The 26,758-nt window shown below is 41.5% G+C and overlaps 2 protein-coding genes across 3 annotated transcripts in view; one reads left to right on the top strand and one right to left on the bottom strand.

Annotated features, from left to right (window-relative positions):
- Positions 1–26,758, bottom strand: part of LOC128738567 (uncharacterized) — a 146,247-nt gene that overhangs the window by 113,859 nt on the left and 5,630 nt on the right. The gene's annotated exons all lie outside the window — the stretch shown is intronic.
- Positions 1–26,758, top strand: part of LOC128738566 (low-density lipoprotein receptor-related protein 6) — a 118,401-nt gene that overhangs the window by 87,050 nt on the left and 4,593 nt on the right. For both annotated transcript variants that reach the window (XM_053833804.1, XM_053833806.1), the window contains exon 3: positions 14,016–16,987. In XM_053833804.1, the coding sequence (XP_053689779.1) occupies positions 14,016–16,987 (2,972 nt within the window). The remainder of the gene's footprint in view (positions 1–14,015; positions 16,988–26,758) is intronic.

Raw genomic sequence — 26,758 nt, 5'->3', positions numbered from 1 at the left:
AAGGAAATAATACGGGAGAACAGAAAAATAGGCGAAATGGAACAAAAAAAGAAAAAAATGGAGAAAAAATGAAAATGGAAAACAAAAAGGATGAAACGGAAAAGAAAAGCAGAACAGAAAAGCAGGACATAATAAAAGGAAGAAGAGATGAAAAGGTAAAACGATTGAATTAAAAAGTGAAAGAAAGACGGAAACCGGGACAGAAAATGACAAAAAACGCCTGCTTTTATCTAGAAAGTGAGCAAAAAAGACGAAAAACGGAACAGAGGGAAATATGAATTCTAGAAAAATGCGAGAGGGACAGGGAAAGAAGAGAAAAGGAACAAAGGAAGAGGAACGAACAGAAAAAGGGAAAACGAGAGAAAAAGTGGAAAATAATATTTTGTTCATCAAAAGAAAAGTGAGAAAAAAAACCAATAGAGGAAATGAGTAAAACAGGAAAAAGAGGTTAAACGGGATATAAAAGGAGATAGCTGGGACAAAAAAACTGGAAAATGGGCAAAAAAAGATAAGAAAAACAGGAAAGAAAAAGGTAAAATGGAAGAAAAAAAGAAGAAAAACGGGAGATGAAAAAGAAAATTGGAGATGGAAGGGAAAAAAGGAAGCGAAAAACAGAACAAACGTGACAGAAAATACGGAGAAACGGGGTACCAAAAAAGATAAGATAAGACGGAAGACGGGAAAGAAAATAACAATCCAAAATCCAGTGAAAAATATGTGGAAAAACAGGACTGAAAACAGAACAAAATGGGACAGAAAACGAAGAGAACAATGGAACGGGAAACACGCAACAAAAGTGAGTAAAATGGAAGGAAAGTGAGAGCAAAAATAAAAAAATCGGCACTGAAGCGGGGAAAAACGGAACAAAAAGTGGAAAAGCGGGGCTGGAAAAGAGGTGGATGCCAGATTTGAAGTTCAAATTAGTCTAAATTCAAGTCTAATTTCAAATGTAATTCCAAATCTGATCTCAAGTGCAATTTCAAATCCAATTTATGCCCAATTTGAAGTTCAATTTCCAGTTTAATGGGAGTAAAGTTTGAAGCCCAACTTAATGTAAATTCAATCCTCATTTAATGTACTATGGGTAAAGTCCGATTTGAAGTCCAATTTCAATTTTGATTTCACATCCAATTGCAATCGAAAATCCGAAGTTTTCAACCTATTCGACCGGTCTCTTTTGATAAGTAATAAAAGATTGGACATCCTAGGATTTCTTGGTTTTTTCAGACCAAAACATTCTTCCGAAAGGTCGGGTACCCCACCTTTTGTTCATGTCTGGGCACGCTAGTGATCGTAACGCCATAAAAAATGTGTTGTAGCAAAAAAGCGAACCTCTGGGATATATCTGTTTGAAAATTTGCAAAACAAAAAATGTGTGTCAAAGGTACAAGTGCAAACCAGACAGACATCTTCTGAAGCAGCTAGCTAGCTAGCCGGCAGCATCGCATCGGTGTGCCCGGTGCTCCAGATTTATGTGCTCCCATTAACGCCAAGCGAGGAGAAATGTAACGCAGTTCGCAGGGATCGTAAATAGAAGAAGCTCGCGCGCGGTCTCTCGCTCGACGCGAACAGGTCGATCCGTTTTTTTAATACGTTTAATCACATGTACGTGGCGGCACGCACGACTTCAGAGCGGCAAAAGATCAAACCAAAATTCCGAAAAACAGTACCATTTCTGCAGTGCAGCAGCCTGCCTGCCTGGCCTGGACTGGTGGAACCAACTGACGCGCATTTACACCAGCATCAGCAGCAGCATCTTGGTCGTCTCGGTTTTGTTGGATGATACTTACTGCTACTTATATGATAGGTAGTAGCAGCAGCAGCAGTTGCTGCGGTTGCGATTCATGAAAGACGATAAAAGGCCACATAAGACACGATTAAATGTGTAGCATTTATGTCGTTTCGGAATCTGTCTAGACTCAGCAGATGAGAAATAAATTTTATAAACTGAAAACGAATATAAATCAAATTACTAACCAGAAGTCAAATAGCGAATAAAAGACTGGCATAGTCCCCGTGCTCGAGTTGATTCCTCCTCAGAGATGTAGTCGCGTTTGTTAAATGGCGTGACAAACGCGGCTAGTTATACCACGTTACGCGCGCTGCCTCCGCTAAGTGCCGCGCCGGATGGGTTATCCTTGTTGGCAATGAGGTGCGAATTTTCTACCGAACGAGACAAACCTTCCGGTCGTTTTCCTATCCATCATCAAGATTCAAGATAGACCTACCAAGATAGATAGGTAGTGCGCACGAAAGCCGCAGTCACTAGTCAGTCAACGCTGTTTTCCATAATAAGTTTCCGGTTCGTTGACACTCCAAGCGCGGCTCTTCCTTTCTATTTTCCTAGTGTAGGTAATTGCCAGCAGCAGCAGAACAGTCTTTGCTGTCGAACCTTAGGCGCGTGTTCTTTGCTCATGGCAATTATCTCGCTCGAGTGCGGAAAAATGATGCAACTTATGTGCTTCGTCAATGGCAGCTAGGGAACACTGGAACAGTGCAAACTTGGTGCGGTTATAATCAACCGTGGTTTGTCCCACCGAAACGGGAATACCGAGGAAAATGTGACTAAATATGTTCATTGGTGGGTAGCCAAATTTAATCCAAATCGCACAGTGATAGTTCTTAATTGCTATTCGTGATTTTTTCTATCACAAAGTCTAATTTTATAAATATAAATTGCCAGAATTACCCACTTTTTAAAATTGTGCTTCGCTTTTGTAACGTATATCGATGAATGCATTAAGTCGTATATGAAAAAAGTACTAAATCAAAATTGTGTATCCCTCCAACTGAATAACTGATAATAAAAGTGCAGCATAATTAAAAAATCGAACATGCGGACGGAGTCCGCCTTTTGAGACCATCTTATACATTTTTTCCCATTAATGCACGTATAAAGTCTATAAATGTGCGCATTAAATCATAATTCATGCGTTTAATAATTGATATAATTCTATAGCTCAGCTACTTAACTCTATTATAACGATTTAGTAGTGATTGTTTCGGCTTCGTTCACGCATTATCTTATATTATCATTGGTTGCTGAAGTCACTACGAACAATGCCGCAAACGTCATAAACATGTAGGTAATGATGTTCCACTTTGATCACATTAATTACTTGGGTTGATTGAAAAATATTATTCGCATTGTATTGTTGTTCCAAATATTGTGCTGTTATGAAAATGTTTCAAATGCATTATTGTATTTAAAACTATTGAAAGTACGTTGAGTGTTAGCATAAGCACAATCATGGGCTATTTTCAGATCAAGCAATGCTACTCTAGGGGCAGAGCTTTAAAAAGCAAGCCCTCTTGGCTTAAAGTTCGTAGTCGTAACTACATGATTATATTTCAGACTAGCTGACCCGACAAACTTCGTATTGCCACAAATTAACCTGTGTTGTACATAAATCATGAATCTCGGATGATCTTTGTCACTTCTCGAGTTTTGCAAGCCCCCCAGTGGGCGGCGCTTCCGACGGCGGGTCACCGGCAACACTCGCGACCGGCTCGTCCTAAATGATCTAGTGTTACTATAGATAGTTTTTGTGGTCTTGTTATTGATTAATGTTTTATGGAAGAGTCTCGAATTTCTCGAGTTGGATTAGTTTTTGAGTTTTGCAAAAATTTCTGTTTTATTTGTATGAGAGTCCATATCCCCCTACCACAGGGGTGAGAGGTCTCTAACTATCATAAAATAAATTCAAGACTCAAAAATCTCCTACATGCTAAATTTGGTTCCATTTGCTTGATTAGTACTCAAATTATAAGGAAATTTGTATTTCATTTGTATGGGAGCCCACCCTCTTAAAAGGGAAAGGGGTCGTAATACACCACAGAAAAAAAATTCTGCCATCTAAAACTCTCACATGCCAAATTTGGTTCCATTTGCTTGATTAGTTCTAAAGTTATGAGCAAATTTGTATTTCGTTTGAATGGGAGCCCCCCCACCCCTCCTAAAAAGGTAAGAAGTCCTAATTCATCATGGGAAAAATGGTTGCCTCCAAAAACACCCACATGCCAAATATGGTTCCATTTGCTTGATTAGTTCTCGAATTATGAGGAAATTTGTATTTCATTTGTGTAGAAGCCCCCCCTCTTGAAGTGTGGAAGGATCCTAATTCACCGTAGAAAATATTTTTGCCTCCAAAAACCTCCACATGCCGAATTTGGTTCTATTTGCTTGATTAGTTCTCGAGTTATGGGGAAATTTGTATTTCATTTGTATTGGAGGCCCCCCTCCTAATGTGGGAAGAGGTCCTAATTCATCACAGAAAAAATTCTTGCCTCCAAAAACACCTACACGCCAAATTTGGTTCAATTCGCTTGATTAGTTCTCGAGTTATGAGGAAATTTGTATTTCATTTGTACAGGAGCCCCTCCTCTTAAAGTGGGGAGGGGTCCTAATTCACCATAGAAAATTTTCTTGCTTTCGAAAACCTTCACATGCCAAATTTGGTTGCATTTACTTGATTAGTTCTCGAGTTATGAGGAAATTTGTATGGAAGTCCCCCCTCTTAAAGGGGAGAGGAGTTATAATTCCTCTTATAAAGAGGGGAGGGGTCTCAATTCACCATAGAATAAATTCTTGTCACCAAAAAAAAACACCCACATGCCAAATGTTGTTCTATTTGCTTGATTAGTTCTCGAGTTAGGAGGAAATTTGTATTTCATTTGTACAGGAGCCCCCCCTCTTAGAGTGGGGAGGGGTCCTAATTCACCGTAGAAAATTTTCTTGCCCTCGAAAACCTTCACATGCCAAAGTTGGTTCTATTTGCTTGATTAGTTCTCGAGTTATGAGGAAATTTGTATGGAAGCCCCCCCCTCTTAAAGGGGAGAGGAGTTACAATTCCCCTTATAAAGAGGGAGGGGTCTCAATTTACCATAGAATAAATTCTTGTCACCGAAAACACCCACATGCCAAATTTGGTTCTATTTGCTTGATTAGTTCTCGAGTTATGAGGAAATTTGTATTTCATTTGTATAGGAGCCCCCCCTCCTAAAGTGGGGAGAGGTTCTTATTCATCATAGAAAACATTCTTGCCTCCAAAAACACCTACATGCCAAATTTGGTTCAATTTGCTGGATTAGCTCTCGAGTTATAAGGAAATTTGTATTTCGTTTGTATAGGAGCCCCCCCCCCTCTTAAAGTGGGGAGGGGTCCCAATTCATCATAAAAAAAAATTTTGTCTTCAAAAACGCACACATGCCAAATTTGGTTCCATTTGCTTGATTAGTTCTCGAGTTATGAGGAAATTTGTATGGAAACCCCCCCTCTTAAAGGGGAGAGGAGTTATAATTCCCCTTATAAAGAGGGGAGGGGTCTCAAATTACCCTAGAATAAATTCTTGTCACCGAAAACACCCACATGCCAAATTTGGTTCTATTTGCTTGATTAGTTCTCGAGTTATGCAGAAATTTGTGTTTCATTGTATGGGAGCCCCCCCTCTTAGTGGGGGGAGGGGTCTCTAACCATCACTAAAACCTTTCCTGGCCCCAAAAACCTCTACGTACAAATTTTCACGCCGATTGGTTCAGTAGTTTTTGATTCTATACGGAACACAGGACAGACAGACAGACAGACAGACAGACAGACAGACAGAAATCCTTCTTTATAGGTATAGACTAGCTGAGTGTCCGATCTCAAAATTAGCTTGAGTTTATGCGCTGAGTAATAGCTGGTAGAGCTGAAACTGACTTATTTTACCGAATTGGCCATTTTTTTTAATGTTAGGGTAAATGTATAACCTTTTTGAGATTATAGTAACTGTATATCCGTTATGAAGAGTGGTACACTGCCCATAAATGGAAGACAGTCACATCTGCAAAAACGTGCAACTACGAAAAACGCTGTTGAAGCCACGACAGTTTTTCTTTAATTTTGAATCGATTTTGGAAATAAATCGTCCAAATCGTCATAAAATCAACTGAATGTACATAACAGAATACTTTTACAAGCAATTTGTTCACAAGTGACCTAAAGTTTGTTCCAAAACTTAGAAAAACTGCCGAAGTTACTGATATGCGTTTATTTGTGCTTGAATAAGCAAGAATAAATGCATAACAGTCACAGGCACAGGGCACAGCATGCCTTGATCCTTGCATTGTCGGTGATTCGGCAGTATATTCAAGACCACGTGTCGTTGTTTTGATAATTCACGTGCTTGTTCAGTTTAATTGTTCAAAATGTCCTTTTTGGCTCAAATCTCTTCCGGGCCTTTTCTCCTTTTTATTGTAATTTGTTATCTTGAGTTTATAGTGAGGTCGCATGATGGGGTTTGTTTGACTCAGAAGCTGGTCGCTTTCCTGTGTGTCCGGAACACTCCCAGAACGTGTCCGAGTATGACCAATGTGAACCTGGACACTATATGTGACAACAAATGAACTATTTCAAACTAGTTTTGCAATTTCGAGTATCGACTTAGAGATGTCACATGTTGTATTTTAGTTAAATACAGAAATTGACCCCCGTAGAGGATTCCGGAACATTCACGGACATGTTTAGATGTGGCCAATGGTGTCTTGAACACTTTATACGACTACCAATAGTTTAGATTTGCAAAGCCGTGTATTTATAGGTGTCACATGATGGGTTTGTTGTGATTCAAGGTGCTTCTATGTTCAAGTCCCATATATTCCGGAACTTGTTCCCGCTGTAACTTCGAAATCGTACATCCGATCCAAATTCTCCTCAATAGTGTTCTTCTAGGCCATAAAATCTTCCGTTTGGTAGTTGCTACCGGCGAATCGGTCCAGGCATTTCCCAAAAACAGATGCTTATTGATATATTTTTACTACTGTGACTGTTATGCGTTTATTTGTAATATGGGACTGACATAGTTTGATATTTTTTCAACATCTTGGGAACAAACATAACTTTTTTGTTTGAAATATTGAAAGAACAGTTAATTTAAAGATGATTCCCAGGTTTATCTCAAAAGTGGTGAAAAGTCAGATGGGACTGTTATGCATTTATGGGCAGTACACTACTATGCAAATGTTTAAAACATAGCTTTTGCACAGTTTGGACGTGTGTTTGGGGTTGTTATACTGTTGGAAAATGAATTCATTGTCGTGCAAACGAAGTTCAGAGGGGTTGATGTGACGCTAAAGCAAGAGATGATAGCACTTTTGGTCCATTTTTCCATAGCTTTTTATCAGACCTCCGACTGCTTCGAAGCTAAAACCACTCCAGATCATGATAGAGCCATCACTATGTTTAACTAGACGCGCTACACATTGCTCAATACGACTTTCGCCGACCTTTCTACGCACATAGTGCCTCATTTATGACTAAATAATTCGAATTTCAATTCATCTGTCCTTGGAAAAATCGAGCCTCTCGTTTCGATGCCCATTCGTCGGATCACCCCCTCGAGAGCGATGTTGAACAGCATGCAGAATAAACCGTCACCTTGTCTCAACCCTCGCCGCGTCTCGAAGGGACTCGAGAGTGTCCCAGAGATACGTACGAAATACATCACTCGATCCAATGTAGCTCTGATCAGTCGCGTCAGTTTGTCCGGAAAACCGTTTTCGTGCATTATCTGCCATAGTTTGTCTCGATCGACTGTATCGTATGCTGCTTTGAAATCAATAAAGATGTGATGCGTAGGCGCGTTGTACTCCCGATATTTCTGCAAGATCTGTCGGATAGTAAAAATTTGGTCCGTAGTTGCGCGAGCCCCCATGAAACCCGCCTGATAATTTCCTACGAAACCTTGTGCTATCGGTGACAGCCGGCGTAACAGGATCTGGGAGAGTACCTTGTAGGCGGCGTTTACTAGCGTAATACCACGATAGTTGCAGCAGTCTAGCCGATCACCCTTTTTGTAGATGGGACGAACCACTGCTTCCATCCATTCCTCCGGTAGCTTTTGCTCCTCTTAAATCCTCGAAATAAACCAATGTAGAGCCTTTGCTAGCATTTCTCCGCCATGTTTATAACCCAAGTAACAATGTGAGTTTTATTGTACTCTTATGACGGTTTTCATGACCAGTTTTGGTCCAGTAAGAGTGTAATAAAACCCAAATTGTTACTTGGGAAAGCTCTGCCGATAGGCGGTCCTTTCCAGCGGCTTTATTGGTCTTCAGCAGCCCGATTTCTCGTTTCACTTCTTGGAGATCTGGTGCTATGACATTACTAATTACATTACGGACAAGTTAATTTCCGTTCCGCCTCCTTCTGCGACTTCGCCATTGAGGTGTTCATCGAAGAACTGCTTCCATCTGTCGACCACCTCGCGCTCGTTTGTGATTAGATTCCCTCCCTCGTCCCTACACATGTCAGATTTCGGTGTGTAGATCTTCCGAGTTTGGTTCACCTTATCATAAAACTTGCGCGTGTTTGGACGTTTCCCATGTTCTTATTTCGGTCCCTAGAGCACACTACAGGACTCTACAAAACGCCAGTATAAAGTTACTTCATTCCTACTGGTCAATTCCCTAAGAGAAAGAATGCATTGCCACTCTAGCTTCGATTTACTGCCCAAGTAGCACATTTTAGATTCATTTAGTTGAGGCAACCGGATTACGACTGAAATTAGTCATATTACGGTTACCACAACAACTTTGTAACAACCGTGCTAGTAGGGTATTTTACATATAAAAGCTTTAAGCGCATTGAGAACTGCTTGGTCATTTTCAAATGTGCAGATCTTTGCAAATATGTAAAGCCTGTTCCTATTTAAACAGATATTCGCACATTCAATAATGGCTTAAATTTCTGCTTGAAATACTGTTGGGCTGTGACCCATTGCATTGGTATAGCTTTATTGATTCCAGAGCAAAAAACCCCAGGTCCAGTATTTTTACTTTGACCCAACAACGCAACGGTATAAAACACAATTGAACCTGGACGCAAGCTCCAGACCAGACACTCAAACATGTCATAGTTTGTCTTCGTTGTCATCCAATGCTCAATTGTAGCAACATCTGAGTTTATCTGGTAACATTGTCTAAAATCTTGTTATACCATTTGAATTGCAGGACACTTTTCGCGGCTTGATAAAATTCGTTCGTACAATTTTTAAAGTAAATACCGAGTTTCAAGTCGTACTTCTCATGTTCATCTTCAAACCGAATCTTTATCGGTTTACTGATTATTCGGCTAATTAGTGGAGGTTGATGGGATAGAAATGCCAATGATGTAAAAAAGAAAATATTGAAAATGATGGTCGAAGTTTGAAATCGATCAACTTTTAGAAATGATTAGAATAAACCACGCTGGATGTACAGTTTCACCTGTTTTTTTCTTTTTTTCTTTTAAATCTTTTCAGAAACTAGTGATTTTCTAGACTCCGTAAGCTGAAATTTAACGCTTAGTGCACCAAAAAAAAAGTATATGCAGAATTGAAAATAAAAAATCAGCACGAATGGTGTACGTAGACAATTAACTGAATTGAAAGCTGCCTTTCATCGCATACTGCTTGACAAAATAACACGTGTTTCGCAACAGTTTGTCCCAAGGTTACGCTCGTATATGTGCGACAGGATATTGCAAGTGAAACTTGGGTCAAAGATATCGTCTTCATTAACGAATAGATTGTGGCTTTACCACAAGGCAGTAATTTGGGACCACTTTTGGGACTTTCTATTCCTGGTGCTGGTGGGGTTTTTGAAGAGAACAAATTCCAGTGCGCAGTCGTTTGGCATTCTTGCGACGTGGTCGGCTCACCGTAGTCTCCCGACTTCAAGTAATGCCTGCAGCTTATGGTTCGTATACCTCCGTCACTCTCTTCCGTTCAAATACACAAGCGCACGTATGTTTTCAGTAGCAAAATTACATTCTCAAGTCCGTAGAGTACCACCGGTCAGATTAGCGTATATATCATCAGCTTTGTGCGGCGGCGTATGTTCCTTGATCGAAACATCTTGCGAAGGAAAAAGTAGGCTCGACTTCCAGCTTGATTGCGGTGTTGATGTTGAATCTCCTCTGGAGCCTCTTCCTACCATAAATTTGGTTTTGGACGCAATGATTTTGTAACCCAATTCTCCTAGGTTCCGTTTTTAGTCTGGCGTAGATTGCCTCCGCCGTTCGAAAATTTCTAGTAATGATGTCAAGGTCGTCTGCGAAGGCTAGGAGTTGGCTACTTTTACCAAATATTTTTCGTCTCATGTCGATACCCGGTAGACGGATCACGCCTCCAATGGTGATGTTAAATAATATCGAGGATAGTCCATTCCCTTGCCGCAACCATCTGCGCCATTCGAAAGGACTCGAGAGTGCCCCCTAAGCAGGCACGTAGCACGTCATCCACTCCAGGCTCGTTTTGATCAACCGCGTCAGGTTGTCCGGTAAATCGTTTTCGTGCATTATCTGCCATAGCCGTTCGCGCTCAACTGTAGCGTATGCTGCCTTGAAAGCCACGAAAATACTTTCGACATTTCTGAAGGATTTTCCTGAATGTTTGTTTTTGAAAGATAACTTGTGAACGCATTATCAGAATGTTGTGATATTAATATCAAAACGCCAAGAAATCTGTTCCGAACACATTTTTAATATTGTCAAATTCAAAAAAAAATTTACACGTGGCTCTGAAGCTCCAAAAGCGAAGGCCGTCTGCAGACTAAAGGGCTAATGACGCTGCCTATGCTCTTGACAGGCACAGATTCTAAGCCTTGATGGGTTCAGTTCAGACTGCTAATATGTTGATGATTTTAAAATTTACTTCGACGATTCACTGCACCGATGATTGTCATCGTCTTTAATTCATTGTCTTCAATAGGCCAATTTATAAAAAAAATAGTAGTCTTAATATATCTATGTTTCTCAGTAATTCAAATTCAAGTTCTGTGGAACTTTCAGATTATTTTTTTAAGTAAATCAAAATGAAAATCCCGGACTAGCCGCTGGTAATTTAACTAGCTGCGCTATTAAATTATCCAAAATCGACGATGTGTGTTGTTCTGATACGGCTCGGAGCCCGTATGACTATCGACTGGGAACCCGGAAGGGACAGAAAAGTAAAGGTAGTTGATCTTGAAACTTATATGAAAGTGGTGAAACCGAGGCTATCGTCGAGAGATTTTGTGTCCAGAACGAAATGAAGAGGGTAAGTTGGTACCGAAACAGTTCGACGAGAATTTGCTGCGGAAAGACGAGTGCATCGTTATGGATGATAAAACGTACTTGCAAGACCGTTTTCGGACAAATTTCAGCATAAGAATTTTATACTTCGTGCAAGCGGACAAAATTTCCCGTAAAATTGAAAAAATACAAAAAAAGCTGTTTTTCCTTTGGCAAGCAGTGACTGCAGCGGTGCTTTTGTAACTCCTGTAAACATGAACCAGGAAATTTATCAAACGGAATACCTTCAAAGGAGATTGCTGCCTTTTCTGGAGCAGCATGAGGTTGATTAACTTTTATGGCCTGACGTAGCAAGTGTCACCTGTCAATGTCGATCAAACAATGGTACAATCACAATGCCACTGTAGTCCAAAAGGGCGAAAAGTGGAACTTTACGGTTTTCAGCACTTTTGTTCGTATGAATAATCTAAAACTGTGAAAAGTCAGTCATTGCTATTATAATGACAATAAAAAAATAAGTTTTTTGTGTTAGGAAATATAGACATAGTTTCTTCGGCAAAGTTGTAAATATTATAAAAATAAGCAACTTTGCTGAAGAAATAAAATTTCTATCTTTATTGAGTCCATTTTTTGTGTTCGTAGATAGACACATGGTTTCTTCAATTTTGCTGAAGAAATAACATTTCTATCTCTATCGAGTGCAGAGCTATACAGCATTTTCTTTGTAAATTCTTTAAAAATAAGTTTTTCATATTTGGTGTATGTTGGTTGCATTTTACAAGAGTTTATAGTTCTAGGCGATTATTGAAAGACTAAAAACACATGTTTTTGCAGAAGGTTGCAAATCTCTAGGGCCTTTCCTTAACAAGTTATTGCTTATTCAAGCTTTATTTTTCCTTAACTTCACGAGCCAAAAGCGATAACTTTGGAAAGGTCCTAGAGAGTTGCAATCTCCTGCAAAAACGTGTATTTTGAGTTCTTCAGTAATCGCCTAGAACCATATATTCCTGTAAAATGCAACCAACATAAGCTAAGAATGTAAAAAAGAATTTCCAAGGAAAATGCTCTATACCTCTGCACTCGATAGAGATAGAAATGCCATTTCTTTAACAAAGTTGTTTGCTTTTATATTTTCCATAACTTTGCCGAAGCACACATGTGTCTATGTACGAACACAAAAAATAGACGTCTATCGAGCCTTTAGCGAACGCGAAACACATAAAACGTATGCTTGCCGTACTCTCATTTGGATGGTTGGGGACAAGCGAAACCCATACAAGTTTATAGCACTCGACTTCAGTTTTAAGATGAAGCACTGATTTCATAAATCCACTTGCCCCATTCTACCCCATAGGCTCGAGAAGCAATGGAAATTTAAAGCTTGAATATATGATAACTTAGAAAGTAAAAGTCCCAAAGATTAGCGGTCTTCTGCAAAAACGTGTGTTTTGCGAGCTTCGATAATTGCTTAGAACATTGTATCCTTGTAAAATGCAACTAACAAAAGCTAAGTTTGAAAAACTAATTTTTAAAGAAATTTCAAAGAATATGCCGTATAGTTCAGCACTCGATAAAGATAGAAATTTTATTTTTTCAGCAAAGTTGCTTGTTTTTACAATATTTACAGCTTTGTCGAAGAAACTATGTCTATATTTCAATATAATAAGCAATGATTAACTTTTGACAGTTTTAGATTAAGAAGGATATCCATACGAACAAAAGTGCTGAAGACCATAAATGTTAAAATGAAAGCAAAAGACACTAGGACAAAAGTTCCGTTTTTCGCCCTTTTGGATCACTGTGCAATGGCATTACTGCGGTTCCACAAGTAGTGAAGTCCGGGCCCGGAAGTAAGGCCGTTTGAGGCATACGTACTGGTGGTTGAATTGTTAAGGGTAAACTAAAGAAAAAGGCTAGAAGGGGAACTTGATTCAACTTTTTAGAAATAAAACAATTAATCCATAAGTTTTTTAAGTCAAATTTCAGCCTTTTTTCAATTTTCCTCAAATGAACTTTAGATGCAAATTTTTAAACAAAATTATTACTCTGATACTAGGTAATATGCATTGAATCAAGAGTCATCTATCGGATTTACAGCTTTATAAAAGAGTTTTTAACTATAAATATTCGAATAGCTAGAAGTACATTAGGATTAGCTCATATAAAAACTTTTTTTAAAACAAACAAATTTATCAACTGAAAATATGACAAATGACACTGCACTTTGCTGTTACTTGTTTGACCAATGAGTTCTATTACTTGAATCGTTGTAGATTCACGTAATTTGTTTTTTTATTATGAAACAATTTTGTGGAAAAACAATTTTGTCAAAGAAGTAGCTGTAGATTTGCCTGTACAACTCTTAAACAAAACATAAATTTAACGATTTATATCTGTTCCAATATTTGATTGAGATAACAAACGATTATTTCCTATCAAATCTTTTTTCCAAAAAAGCTCAATCCTCCTTGCATTCATTCGATTGCGTTGTTACAACGAAACGTGCCCGACCGTTGCGCTCCACTGGCTGTGAAAAAGGTTTTAAAATTTCAATTACACGCTAGCAACACGCGTCTCTCACGCACCGGCACGGTTGACAAACTGGTGTAATTCGTGCCTACCTCAAAACATTATGCATGTCCCTACGTGCTTTCGGGCAGCTGCGCTGCGCTACGCTACGCCCATAAAAGGACATACAACCTTCCTTCAAGTGGGTTCACCCCTCCGTGTCGTGCTATTAATCAGTCAGAGCAAATAGGCAACCCGTTTTGTTCCTCTGCGGTAATCTACTCTTTTCCCATCGGCTATTTGTCGTCGACGATGTCGACGTGATTATTTGTTTAAAGTATCTAAAATCCCTCCGCGAAAAATCCTCTATTTTATTCTCCCTCTTGTCAGTTGCAATTCAGTAGAGCAAAAAAACTAGACGACTAATTACACGAACAAGATCTTATCAGATTTCCGTTTTTTTTCTCCCTCCTTGCAGGCGCGGCCAGCGGCGGTAGCTTCACCAACCAGCTGCTCTACACGACGTACATCGACATTCGGCTGGCGAATGTGACCATCCAGCAGAACACCACCTGCTCGGTGGAGATTCTGGTCAAGGATCTGAACGAGGCGTCGGCGATGGATTTCTACTACGAGCGGGGTTTGGTGTGCTTCACCGAGCACAATTCGGAGACGATCCAGTGCGCTCAGCTGCGCCCAGGACCGGCGGCCGCTTCCAGTGGTGCACCACTGCAGGCCGTCAACAAAACTGCTGTGATATCCAACGGGTTGGACAAACCCGAAGGCCTAGCGATAGACTGGTATACCGACAAGTTGTACTGGACCGACGGTGAAACGAATCGTATCGAAGTCGCCACACTGAACGGTAAGTTCCAGAAGGTGCTGATCTGGAGCGATCTGGATCAGCCACGTGCCATAGCTCTAGTACCTGCCAGACGGGTGATGATCTGGACCGATTGGGGCGAAAGTCCGAAGATCGAACGGGCCAGCATGGATGGGGACCCGCAGTCGCGGGTTGTCCTCGTGCACGACCGGATATTTTGGCCCAACGGGCTGGCGGTCGATCTGGAGAACGAATTGATCTACTGGGTGGATGGTAATCTGCACTTTCTGGACGTGATGAATTTGGATGGAAGCAATCGACGAACGTTGGTTAATAATCTGGACTATCCGTACAGTTTGACGTTTGCTCCGAATTATCTCTTCTGGACGGATTGGCAGGATGGGACGCTTCACTACTACAATATCGCCGGTGGGCGACATGAAGCGATCCTGGATAGTCCGGTGGTGCCGATTACGGTTCACGCCTGGGATGCGCGGCTTCAACCAGCAGCAGATAATCCCTGTCGACGGAACAATGGTAACTGTTCCCATCTTTGTTTGCTATCAACCAACATGGCAGGTTACAGTTGTGCCTGCCCTACGGGAGTAAAGCTTCTATCGAAGACTCAATGCGCTGATGGACCACAGGATATGCTGTTCGTCGTTCAGCGTACGCAGGTCAGTCGAATATCGCTAGATTCTCCGGATTACACCAGCATTCAGTTGCAGCTTGGGAAGGTCCGTTACGCAATTGCAATCGATTACGATCCAGTGGATAACTACATCTATTGGTCAGACGAAGGGTCGAACGCAATCAAGAAAGTTCGCCCGGATGGAACCGGAATGGTGGAGGTGGTGAACACTGAGATCCAAAGCCCGGACGGGCTGGCTGTCGATTGGTTGGCACGCAACCTGTACTGGACCGATACGGGTACCGATCGGATACAGGTTTGTCGGCTGGATGGTGCCTTTCGACGAGTGTTGATCTACGAGAACCTCGAAGAACCGCGTGCGATCGCGTTAGCTCCGACGCTCGGGTGGATGTTTTGGAGCGATTGGAGTGAGAAAGATCCGAAGATTGAACGAGCATCCCTGGATGGCACTGAGAGGGTGCTGATCGTTCAGCAGAATTTGGGATGGCCTAATGGGATTGCGTTAGATGTTGAAGTTCGAAAGATTTACTGGTGTGATGCCAAATTGGATCGAATCGAGGTTGCTAATATGGATGGTTCCGGAAGGAACGTAATACTATCCGAGAATCTACCGCACGCATTTGGTTTGAGTCTGTTAGGGGACTATCTGTACTGGACGGATTGGCAACGTAGATCTATCGATCGAGCTAATAAGTTGAATGGAAACGATCGTACAGTGATTGTTGAGGCCTTTCCTGATTTGATGGGTCTTAAAGTTTCGAAACTACACGACGTTAAAGGTACGAATCCTTGCGTGACGAGGAACGGTGGATGTTCGCAGCTTTGTTTAAATCGACCAAAGGATTACGTTTGTCGGTGTCAGATCGACTACGAGCTTGATCGTGACAATCGAACGTGCTTCATCCCATCGGCTTTTCTGTTGTTTTCGAGACACGATACTGGGAGCATTGGAAGGATCTCAATTGATAGTCACAATCACACGGATTATGCTCCGTTTCGAAGTGTAATCGACGCACACTATCTGGACGTAGACATTGCCGATCGCCGTATTTACTGGGCAAGTCAAAAGCAGAAACATATATCGCGAGCTTACATCAACGGTTCTAATGTGGAAAAGATCGTAGAATCCGGATTAATTCAACCGGAAGGAATCGCCGTCGATTGGTTGGCGCACAACATCTACTGGACCGATGCGGAAGCACGTAGAATCGAAGTGGCTCGGCTGGATGGAAGCAGTCGAAGAATCCTGATCTGGAAGGGGATCGAAGAACCGAGAAACTTAATTCTGGAACCTCGCCGAGGACTGATGTACTGGGCAGAATGGCCTTCCGACTCCATCCGTAGAGCCGTCATGGACGGCAGTGAACTGAAAACCATAATTTCTGCAGCAAACTTAGCAATCGGATTGACTCTGGATCCGGACACCCGTCGCCTGTACTGGGCAAGCCAAAGCTCGCCAACGGCGATCGAAAGCGCCGAATGGGACGGCAACCGGCGAAAAGTGCTGGTGAAAGCCGACACCGACAATCCATTCGTTCCGCACGCTGTAACCCTGTACAAGGACTTCGTCTACTGGAGTGATTGGAACACTGGGGAAATCGAGCGGGCGAACAAAACTTCCGGGGAAAACCGAACCATCGTTCATGCGAACCTTAAGTACACCAATTCACTGTTGGCGTTTCATCCGAATCGACAGTCCGGTTCGAACCAGTGCCGAACCAACAACGGAGGCTGCACGCATCTCTGCCTGGCATTGGGTCAACGCAAAATGACCTGTGCTTGTCCGACTCACTACACGCTGAATGCTAATCGAGTTTCCTGCAGTCCACCGAAGAACTACATCATCTTTAGTCAGCGAAACTCGTTTGGGAGATTTATGCCGAACACTACGGACTCACCGGATGTTCCGCTACCGGTGACGGGGAAGAACATCCGGGCTGTGGAGTACGACGTGCTGACGCGTTACGTTTACTGGGTGAGTAACTTTTACTTTTAATTTGTTTCGAGGATGGGAAATTCAAGATTTTTTGCTTTTACTGGTGAAAGTTTGAATTGAAAATAAAAACTGCATCATACAAATAGAATATCTGGTCCCGATGAAAGCGCATGGTTTGAGATCTTATTTACTTTCTTAAGTGGCTTGCCGTCCTAATAAGGTTGAATAAGGTTTCTCCAGTTAACTCGGTTGTGGGCTACCGCTCTCCAATTCCTCGGACACCGAGTACTCTCCGCCAGATCTCGCTTCACCTGGTCTAACCATCTTGCTCGCTACGCTCCTGGTCGTCTTGTTCCTACCGAATTTGAGACGAACACGTATCTTTGCAGGGTAGTTGTCCGGTATTCTTGTAGCATGCCCTGCCCATCGTATCTATCTAGCTTTAGCCACCTTTTGAATACTGGGTTCGCCATAGAGCTGTGCGAGTTCATGGTTTATCATCCGCCTCCATAGTCCGTTCTTCTGTACGCCGCCGACGTTCGAAAACTCCGAGTGCTCGTAGGTCCTCTTCTAACAGTGTCCACGTTTCGTTTCCGTAGAGGACAACTGGTCTAACGTTGTTTTGTACAGTGTGCACCTTGTACGGGGGCTCAGATTGTTCGACCGCAATTGTTTGTGGAGTCCGCTAGGTCCGACGTCCGCTGGTAATACGCCTCCGAATCTCACAGCTGGTATCATTGTCCACCGTTACCATTAAGCAAAGGTAGACAAATTCGTCGACTACCTGAAACTCATCGCTGTCGATCGTTCCACTACTGCCCAAGCGACGTCTGTTAGCCTTGGATCCGTCGTCCAGCAAGTACTTTGTTTTAGAGGTATTTACTTTTAACCCAATCTTTTCTGCTTCGCGCTTTAGTTTGGTGTACTGTTCGGTCACAGCCACAGATGTTCTGCCGATAATATCCATGTCGTCGGCAAAGCAGTCGAATTGATAGGATTTGTGGAAGATCGCGCCCCTCGTGTTATTATCCACTCGGGTCATAACACCTTGTAGCGCTGTGTTGAACAACAGGCATAAGAGACTCTCATTTTGACAAAGCTCTTTATGTGATTCGAATGAACTCGACAATATACCCGAAATCCGAACACAGCACTGTGTATCATCCACATTAGATTGAATCAGTTTGATGAGCTCTTTCCGGTCGATGATATCATATGCGGCTTTGAAGCCAACGAACAAATGGTGTATGAAACTCTGTAATCACGGCCCTTTTGGAGGATCTACCGCAATGTAAAAATTAGATCCGTTGTTGGCCGTCCTTCAACGAAGTCGGTTCAATAAATTCCCACAAATCTGTTCGCAATTGATGATAGAAAATTATTTGGGATCACTCAATAGTTCTCAAAGCCCAACTTGTCGCCCATCTTGTAGATTGGGCAGATAACCCTATTTTTCCGCGCTTCCGGTTGCTGTTCTGTCTCTCAAATCCTAACAATTGGCCAGTGTAGATAAGTAGCCAGTTTTTCTGGTCCCATTTTAATAAGCTTCGCTCCAACGTCATCTTTCTCAGCCGATTCCTGGTACTTTAGATGCATGATGGCCTCCTTAACTTCGTCTATCGTTGGGGTTGGCACCTCTTTTTCGTTTTCGCACGTCGAGCTTGTTTACCCCAGCACCATGGTTCTCCACCTGGGCGCCATTCAGATATTCATCGTAGTGCTGCTTCCTACTTTCGGTCACGTCAGGATCGTCCGTTAAAATACTACCATTTTTATACGGATACATTTGGGTTAGCGGCACAAACCATTTGGGGGACCAGCTTGTGGTATAACTTTCACGTTTCCTGAAAACAATACAGTCGCTCCAACTCCGCATACTCCTGATCTTCCAGGCAGCGCTTTTTCTTTCGGAAGGTTTGAAATTGCTGCGTCTTCTTCTGTCTGTGTTTTTCCACGTTCCGATGTGTGGCATCAGTGTTGCGAAGTCCACACTCGTGTAGTCTAATTTTCTTATACACGCGTACTCATTCTAAAGAACACGCCGGCATAAGCATCGCTTTCAAACTCCCACTCTTATTTCTTCATGCAATGCAACGAGCTTTTGCGAATGTGTGTTTAGCTAACAGCTACAGTCGTTGCTCGTCTTTCGTCGTTGCAACCTGATCTGTTGATACCGATTGCTCGCGACGGTTCGCACTCCTCGTAGAATCGAGGGCGAAGATTAAGAAGAAAAGTAAAAGTAATGCAAAATTTGTACCCCAATGCGTCACCACCACCTCACGGGCAGCTGACTACCCACGAGTGACTCGGGAAAAAACTCTGCAGGAAGACGATATGAGGATGTGCGTGCGCGATTGTGTGGGTAGCAGAATGTCCGCACGCAGCACCGGCGGTTGTGTCTTTTACGCCTGCGCGTGCGGTGTAAGCGATGAATGCTATGTTCCTCATACTTACATTAATTACGCATTACATTACATTAATCATCAAACTAGTCGTTCCGCATATTCCGCGCCACGTGCCCGATGGTGCTCCGCGCTATATTACTAATGGTTGTTTTGGTGGTGTTCCAACAGTTCTCGAGAGGGTCTTCGTCCAGCACGTTTTCTTTCGGCAGATTTAATCGAGATTTAATCGAGGCTGGCGTCGCTACCGAATATTCGCAGTTAACACCAAATCGTAGTGTATGAAAGTTGTCGTAAATAACTTTTAATACATTTGGAATCATAACTAAAGCTTAATAAAATGCGCCCAAGTTGATTTCCGATCGTAAATAATGATATTGTCCGTTCAGAGAAAAATTAGCGTTTTGCGCTCATTCTGACAACCGAAACTGACAGTTCTGGTAAAACACTGATACAAATTCGTCTTAAGAAACACGTAAACATTATGCGTACACGCTGAATTATTTTTAGTCATAACCTGCAAAAATATACATTTAATCGCACAAAAATTCAAAAATTTAAAAAGCACATTTAAAATATACATTTCAACGACACAAACATATATTTTTTAGAGTTAGCAATGTAAATACGAATTATTGACATGGAAAAGGTTATAAAAAGCATCCCATTAGAATCAAACATAGAGCTGCTGTGAGCTAGACAGAGTATCTAACTAAATCGTGCAGTAGTTTAAAAACCTACTCAACTCGTAGTGAACTACATGTACTTGCTACCCCTATCGGGGCTGGTGACGGTCAGTTTCATCACTGATACTAAATGTCATCTTGCAAAATAGTCTCATGCGTTCTTTGTAAGTCTCGTCATTTTGAAATCCCAGATGACGGACTATTGTTTAGCATTTTAGATGAAAACCCTTGCAATTAGACTTTTTTAGAACGGGTCTAACTGCCAGTAGTCGAAAATAGATGTTTGACATTATTTTGAAATCCAAGATGGCGGACTATTATTTAGCATTTTTCATGAAAAACCTTGCAATACAGACTTTTTTAGATCGGAGCTAACTGCCAGTAGTCGAAAATAGATGTTTGACACCATTTTGAAATCCAAGATGGCGGACTATTATTTAGTAAGCTTTTTATACATTGAGTACGGTTTTCCGGATAAACTGACGCGGCTGATCAACGCTACTCTGGAGTAAGTGATGTGCTACGTGCGCGTTTCGGGGACACCCACGTGTCCTTTTGAATCACGCAGATGGTTGCGGCAAGCGGATGGACTGTCCTGTATGTTTTTCAGTATCGTTTTACAAAGAAGTAAGCTCATACCGCTATTGTTTTCCTTATTCTTTAACGGCGTTTGTGCTGTACTTCCACGAGGATCCAGATTGCTGTACGCTGATGATCTTGAAATGTTTGTGCCGGTCGAATCAATTGAAGACTGCTGTGAACTACAAAAACTAATCGACATTTTTGCAGACTGGTGTCTAAAGAATGAGCTTTCCACTAGCGTGCGCAAGTGTTCGATCATCTCTTTTAGTCGCTTGAAAGAACCTATTATATGAAACTAGCGCATCAGCAACGAACTGGAAAGGGTAAATGTAATCAAAGAACTCCCAAGTCTTCTTGATACGAGCCTCTGTTTTCGGAAACACTACTCATATTTAATATCTAAAGGCAATCAAAATTTGGGCTTCATATTTAGGGTATCCAAAGCATTTAGATATCCATCTTGCTTACGTTCCCTGTACTTCTCTATTGTGTGTTCTATCCTAGAGTATGCTGCTGAAGTTTGGAGCCCCTCACTGGAATTTGATCCTCCAGGTTGGAAGCAGTACAAACAAAATTCTTACGGCATGCTTTGAGATTTCTACCCTGGTGAAACCCTTTAGTGCTTCCGCCGTATCAAGACCACTGCAACCTACTCAACATTGAAGCTCTCGACAATAGGAGAAAAATTCTTTTCCAGAAGGCGTAGATATTTCTACCTAATAAATTATATCCTGCCTGGCTTCTACACTGTTTATCAGATAATTCTTTCTTAAATCCAAGTCTAAAGAAGTACATAATTTTAATAAAATATAAATTCAACTTAGAATCTTATTTGTATGACAAAAGTTAAATATCAAAATTTGTCTTGTTCTATAGACCTAGGAAAGAAAACGTGCGATGTGTTAGGGAAATGTCAAAAATGTTGTTCAACTATTACGAACACGTCAACCAGTATGGCTCGTAAAAAGCTGAATAGGTACGGATTATGGGTAATTTATTTTTGGCCTACACCAAATCCAATATAATTAAAAGATTATTATTCACGCGTATTTTTAATTAGAAGTGTATTTCGTTTTATTGCTTCAGCCAAGGGGTCGGACACTCAGCACATTGTACCGCGGCACTCCAGAGATATCAAGCGGCACACCTCTAAAGCCTTATAAAAATAACATTTATAGGGCTTTACACACCTTCGGTTCAATTTTACATATGAAATGGGAGCACGGCCAGTTGTCAAAATCATCTCGCACGGTTGCCAGATCTATCAGATTATAACGAATTTAACAAATCTTGCAGTTCGGCACTTTCGGTACAGCATCGGCACAGTTCAGCTTGTTTCAAGCCGCCTAAGATAAAAACGGCTGTGCCGAGTGACCGACCCCTTGGCTTCAGCTTAATATTTTCCCTAAAAACTTCATCGGAAAACTTTTCATTTGGAACCAAAATCATTAAAATCGGTTCGGTAGTTTGAATGTTATAAACAAATAAATTTCGACGTGATGTTTTTTTCAATATGTGAGTAAGTAAAATAAGGCAATATGTGACTAGATAAACGTTTTTCTATATTTAAATGAAAAAAAAAACAGACGTTAGTTCTTCGGAATAAAATTTTTTGTGACGATTTGCGCGAAAATTTTATTTTTGTGCATTTCCAATTATGAGTGTATCACGTGTTATTTATAACGGCGTTTTTGTTTCAGTGTTTGAGAAGTTTGACAACTGCGGGGTTGCTTCTTCTTTTTCGTTCAAAATCGCCCGATGAGAATTTTTCTCTGAACTGACAATAACTGACACACAAACGATTCAGCACAGAATTGTATAGCAGTACGGGGCGAGTCACCTTTAATCGGATATTATCGTATTCACGTATATCGCCTGCAAAATAGTACGGATATGCCAGGTTTGCGCATCAAATACGATTTATTAGCATGCATATATATGTCCTCAGCAGGTCGCGATGGAATCCATGCTATATTTTTTAATAAATGCGCTGAGGTGCTAGCAGACACGTTATGCAGTATTTTCAACAATTCTTGCACAAGGGAAAATTCCCGAAACATGGAAGCAATCCCTTATGCTTTCGGTGTAAAATCTAGGGGCCGGCAAAAGGCTAAAAATTACCGTAACATCACTAGTCTGTCGGCTGGCGTTAAGCTATTCGAGATTATAAAGAGTGGTGTCATACGGGAGAAGTACAAAGAATCTCATCTCTACCTCTCAACATGGATTCATCCCAGGTCACTCCGTTTGTACCAACTTGTTAGAGTTTACTTCGTCGTGCATATTGCATATGGATCAGAAGGCACAAATTGATGTCAGTTACACTGATCTAAAAGCAACTTTCGATCGTATTGATCACAAGATCCTTCTGTGTAAAATATCGCGACTTGGTGCTGCTTGTAGATTCGTTGAATGGTTGAATTCGTACCTAGACGATAGAATGTTACGCGTTAAGCTCGGTGCATGCATGTCTTCGGAATTTTCTAATAATTCAGGAGTTTCACAGGGAAGCAGCATGAGACCCCTGTTATTTAGGATGTTTTTCAACGGTGTCACATTGTTACTCGCATCTGGCTGCAAATTGGCGTATACTGACGACCTCAAATTGTATCTGGTAGTTCCAACCATAGATGACTGCCATCGTCTGCATACCAAGTTGAATGATTTGTTTGGCTAGTAGCTCGTAATCAGTATTGCCATGTGTGAGATTATGACGTTTCACCGTATTTTAAAGCCAGTTTTGTTCGATTATCACTTTTCACTTACATCACACCGCATTTATATCAGGAACCATATGTCAGCTTGGTTTAATCTCGGTCCAATGGTCCAATACTGGAAAATTTGGTTTCAGCTGACCTGGAATTTGCGGATTGAAAGTACCCAAAAAAGTTTTGTCCCACTTGCATTACGCGAGTCTGCCCGGCGTGACTCCGTTAATCTATCACCGTATCCCGATCGCTGCTGTCTACTCAGAATTGACACACTTAAGGGGGCATAGTACTTTTTACACCATGTTTTTTGCCTTATTTCAAATATTTTTTTCTCGATAACGCGAAAAGCGAATCGATTTGGGTTTATTGCTTGCTAAACATTGCACTTTATACTAATATTTGCACTTTTGTTTGCATATGTGAACCTCTTCCCCTCTCTCCTACGGCTCCTTGAACATGACCATTCGAAAAAAACATGATTTACGGTACCATGGATTGGCGCTGGGGGGCTTATCCGAATTGAAAAATTCCAATACGACATGAAAGAATATTAAATTATCTCGTGTTTGACCCATCCTTTTTTTAAAATTCGAACGCATAACAAAATGGCGGACATTCAAACATAAAAGTAAGGTTTTTAGCCGAAAAAATTGACTTTAAACATTTCTAAAAAATACAAAAATTTTAATATCGAAAAAAGGATGGGTCAAACACTAGATAATTTTGTTAGCTTTGAAACAAAGAAAGAATCATGAGAATTGCTTCAGCCGTTCTTGAGATATTTATGGTACCGACTTTCAAAACCTGGTTTCGAGAAAAACGACGTTGAAGTTTTTATTCGCTGTGTAATCGCTCCAGACATGCGCGGTACAAATAGCTGTAACTTTGTCAATTTTTGGAATTCATCGAAATGACTTGAAACACATATGGTAAAAATGTTAATCTTTCGAAATAATCAATAAAAAAAATTTCGATTTTTTTAAATTGAAAAAGTACTATGCCCCCTTAAGCGCCGTCGAAAATGGCAATGTGCAATTTTTATAGCAAAACTGATCAATGGTAATATTGATTTACCAACGCTTCTATCTCTCCTCTGCTGTTCAACTGGGTCGCTGCTAACAACTTACCACCGCACATCGTTTGGTTGTCAAGAATCTATTACTGCTTGCATAATCATCAGTGGCATAGAGCCGAGATCGTGCTGTTTAAAGCAGTCGTCGTTATTTAACTCGATCTTGGACCACACGTCGCCAATTTCCCACTCGTTTTTTAGAGGTTACAAATCACTTTCGACCTAGTCGAGCCATCTAGCACGTTGAACCCTTTTGATTCCTGGTGCCGGTGGGGTTGTTGAAGTGAACTGCTTTCGTGGCACTGTCATCCGGCATCCTTACGACGTGTCCAGGCTACCGTAGCCTACCTATTTTTGCCAGATGCCAGAGTTCGTGAATCATACGCCACCGCCACTCTCCGCTTTCAGTTTGTATTCCTTTTTTTGAAACGATGATTCTACAATTGATGAAGGGACGGTAAGGGAAAGTAATGGAGAAGAATTTTTTTTCCGGGAATGAAGGGGAAGGGTGGAAAGGAAGGGGGGGGGGGGGTAATAGGTAGCTATGCTTAACAAGTTGTCGTTGTGACTCCTATCTTTTGTCCGATGCTGGAAGGTGCATGGGTCGAACCAAGCTGTAATCAGAGATTATAACCGGATTTGAACCCACAACACCTGCCAGGGCGTGTCGCTCACTGGGACCCGTGTACCTTTGAACCACAGAGGCGCTCGGTCGGTGGTTTCTACAGTAGGTGGAGGAAGAGGCACAATTTGTGTCTAAAAATAGACCAACCCATGTCGCTATGGTTAATAAGGGGGGTTGTGCAGACTTCTTTTGTCCAGCGCCTCTGTGGTTCAAAGGTACACGGGTACCAGTGAGCGACACGCCCTGGCAGGTGTTGTGGGTTCAAATCCGGTTATAATCTCTGATTACAGCTTGGTTCGACCCATGCACCTTCCAGCATTGGACAAAAGATAGGAGTCACAACGACAACTTGTTAAGCATAGCTACCTATTACCCCCCCCCCCCTTCCTTTCCACCCTTCCCCTTCATTCCCGGAAAAAAATCCTTCTTCATTACTTTCCCTTACCGTCCCTTCATCAATTGTAGAATCATCGTTTCAAAAAAAATATTAATATATGCCTGACCGCATTTCAAGGTCATGACTAAAGTCACGAGTTTGGTCAGTTTGTATTCCGCCAAATATCGTTCGCGCCCCTTCCGCTCGAACACGACAAGGGCGCGTATGTCCTCCGTGAGCAGCATTACATGTTACAGTCCATAAAGAACTACTGATCTGAAGGGTATTGTACATTGTCACCTTTGTACGGCCGCTGCTTCTTGATCGTATCGTTTTGCGAATGGCAAAGTAGCTCCGACTTCCCACTTGAATGCGCCGCTGAATCTCTTAACTAGGGTTGCTGTCTGTGGTCTCCAGCGATCCCAAATACACAACTCACCTGTCACTTCTAGTTCATCACCGACAACCGTTGTCGTCCGTGACGTTTGTGTTCTTTGAGCGTCTTTCTTGCATGTATTTGGCCTTCGGTGCATTTATTTTTAGCCCAATCTTCCTAGACTCCGCTTTCAGTTTGGCGTAGATTACCTCCGCCTACACAAACTTCCTGGCTATGATATCAAAATCTCAGTATACTCACTTTGTTCCAACGCAACCTTCATAGTGTCTCGAAGGGACTCAAGAGTGTCCCTGAGATGCGCACGAAGCCGATTATTAGATCCAATGTAGCTCTGAGCAGTCTCGTCAGTTTATCCGGAAAATCATGTTCGTGCATTATCTGCCATTGCTGGTCTCGATCGACTGTATCGTATGCTGCTTTGAAATCAAAAAAAAATGTGATGCGCGAGCACGTTGTATTCCCGACATTTTTGCAATTCTGTCGGAAGGACCCAAAAGAAACCTTGTGCTATTGGTAACAGCAGGCGTAACCGACCGAAGCATCGTGGTGTGGAGATGTTGTTATCTATTCCGCTAAGAAACGCCTCCAAACTTTTTTACTCTACAATCGCGGAAAGTTTGGAATTTTGGATGGATGTCCATGTGGCGTATTTTTTAATTTCGTAAGGCTTTTTCCTTGCTTTAATGACATCGCTTACCCCTTTGTACCACCAACGAACTGCACGTTTGCTAGTTTTAAAATATTATTGGAATGGTGCACTTTGCAGCTCACAGAATTACTTTTGCCAACTCTTCGGTTTGTAAATTTTAGTTTGGATTAATGAGAATATGTATTATGTTAGCGTAATATACCTAGTCAGCTTCGCGGTACTTTCGTTTTCTTTTCCGTAACGTAAACGGAGATACACCTCTTACAATGATGCGGATCAGTGTTACACTCCTATTACTCCCTTGATTGGC

The sequence above is a fragment of the Sabethes cyaneus genome, chromosome 2 (assembly GCF_943734655.1).
Source record: "Sabethes cyaneus chromosome 2, idSabCyanKW18_F2, whole genome shotgun sequence".
NCBI classification, from domain to species: domain Eukaryota; kingdom Metazoa; phylum Arthropoda; class Insecta; order Diptera; family Culicidae; genus Sabethes; species Sabethes cyaneus.
The sequence above is the reverse complement of the archived record's forward strand: the minus strand, read 5'-3'. Positions and strand labels throughout refer to the sequence as shown.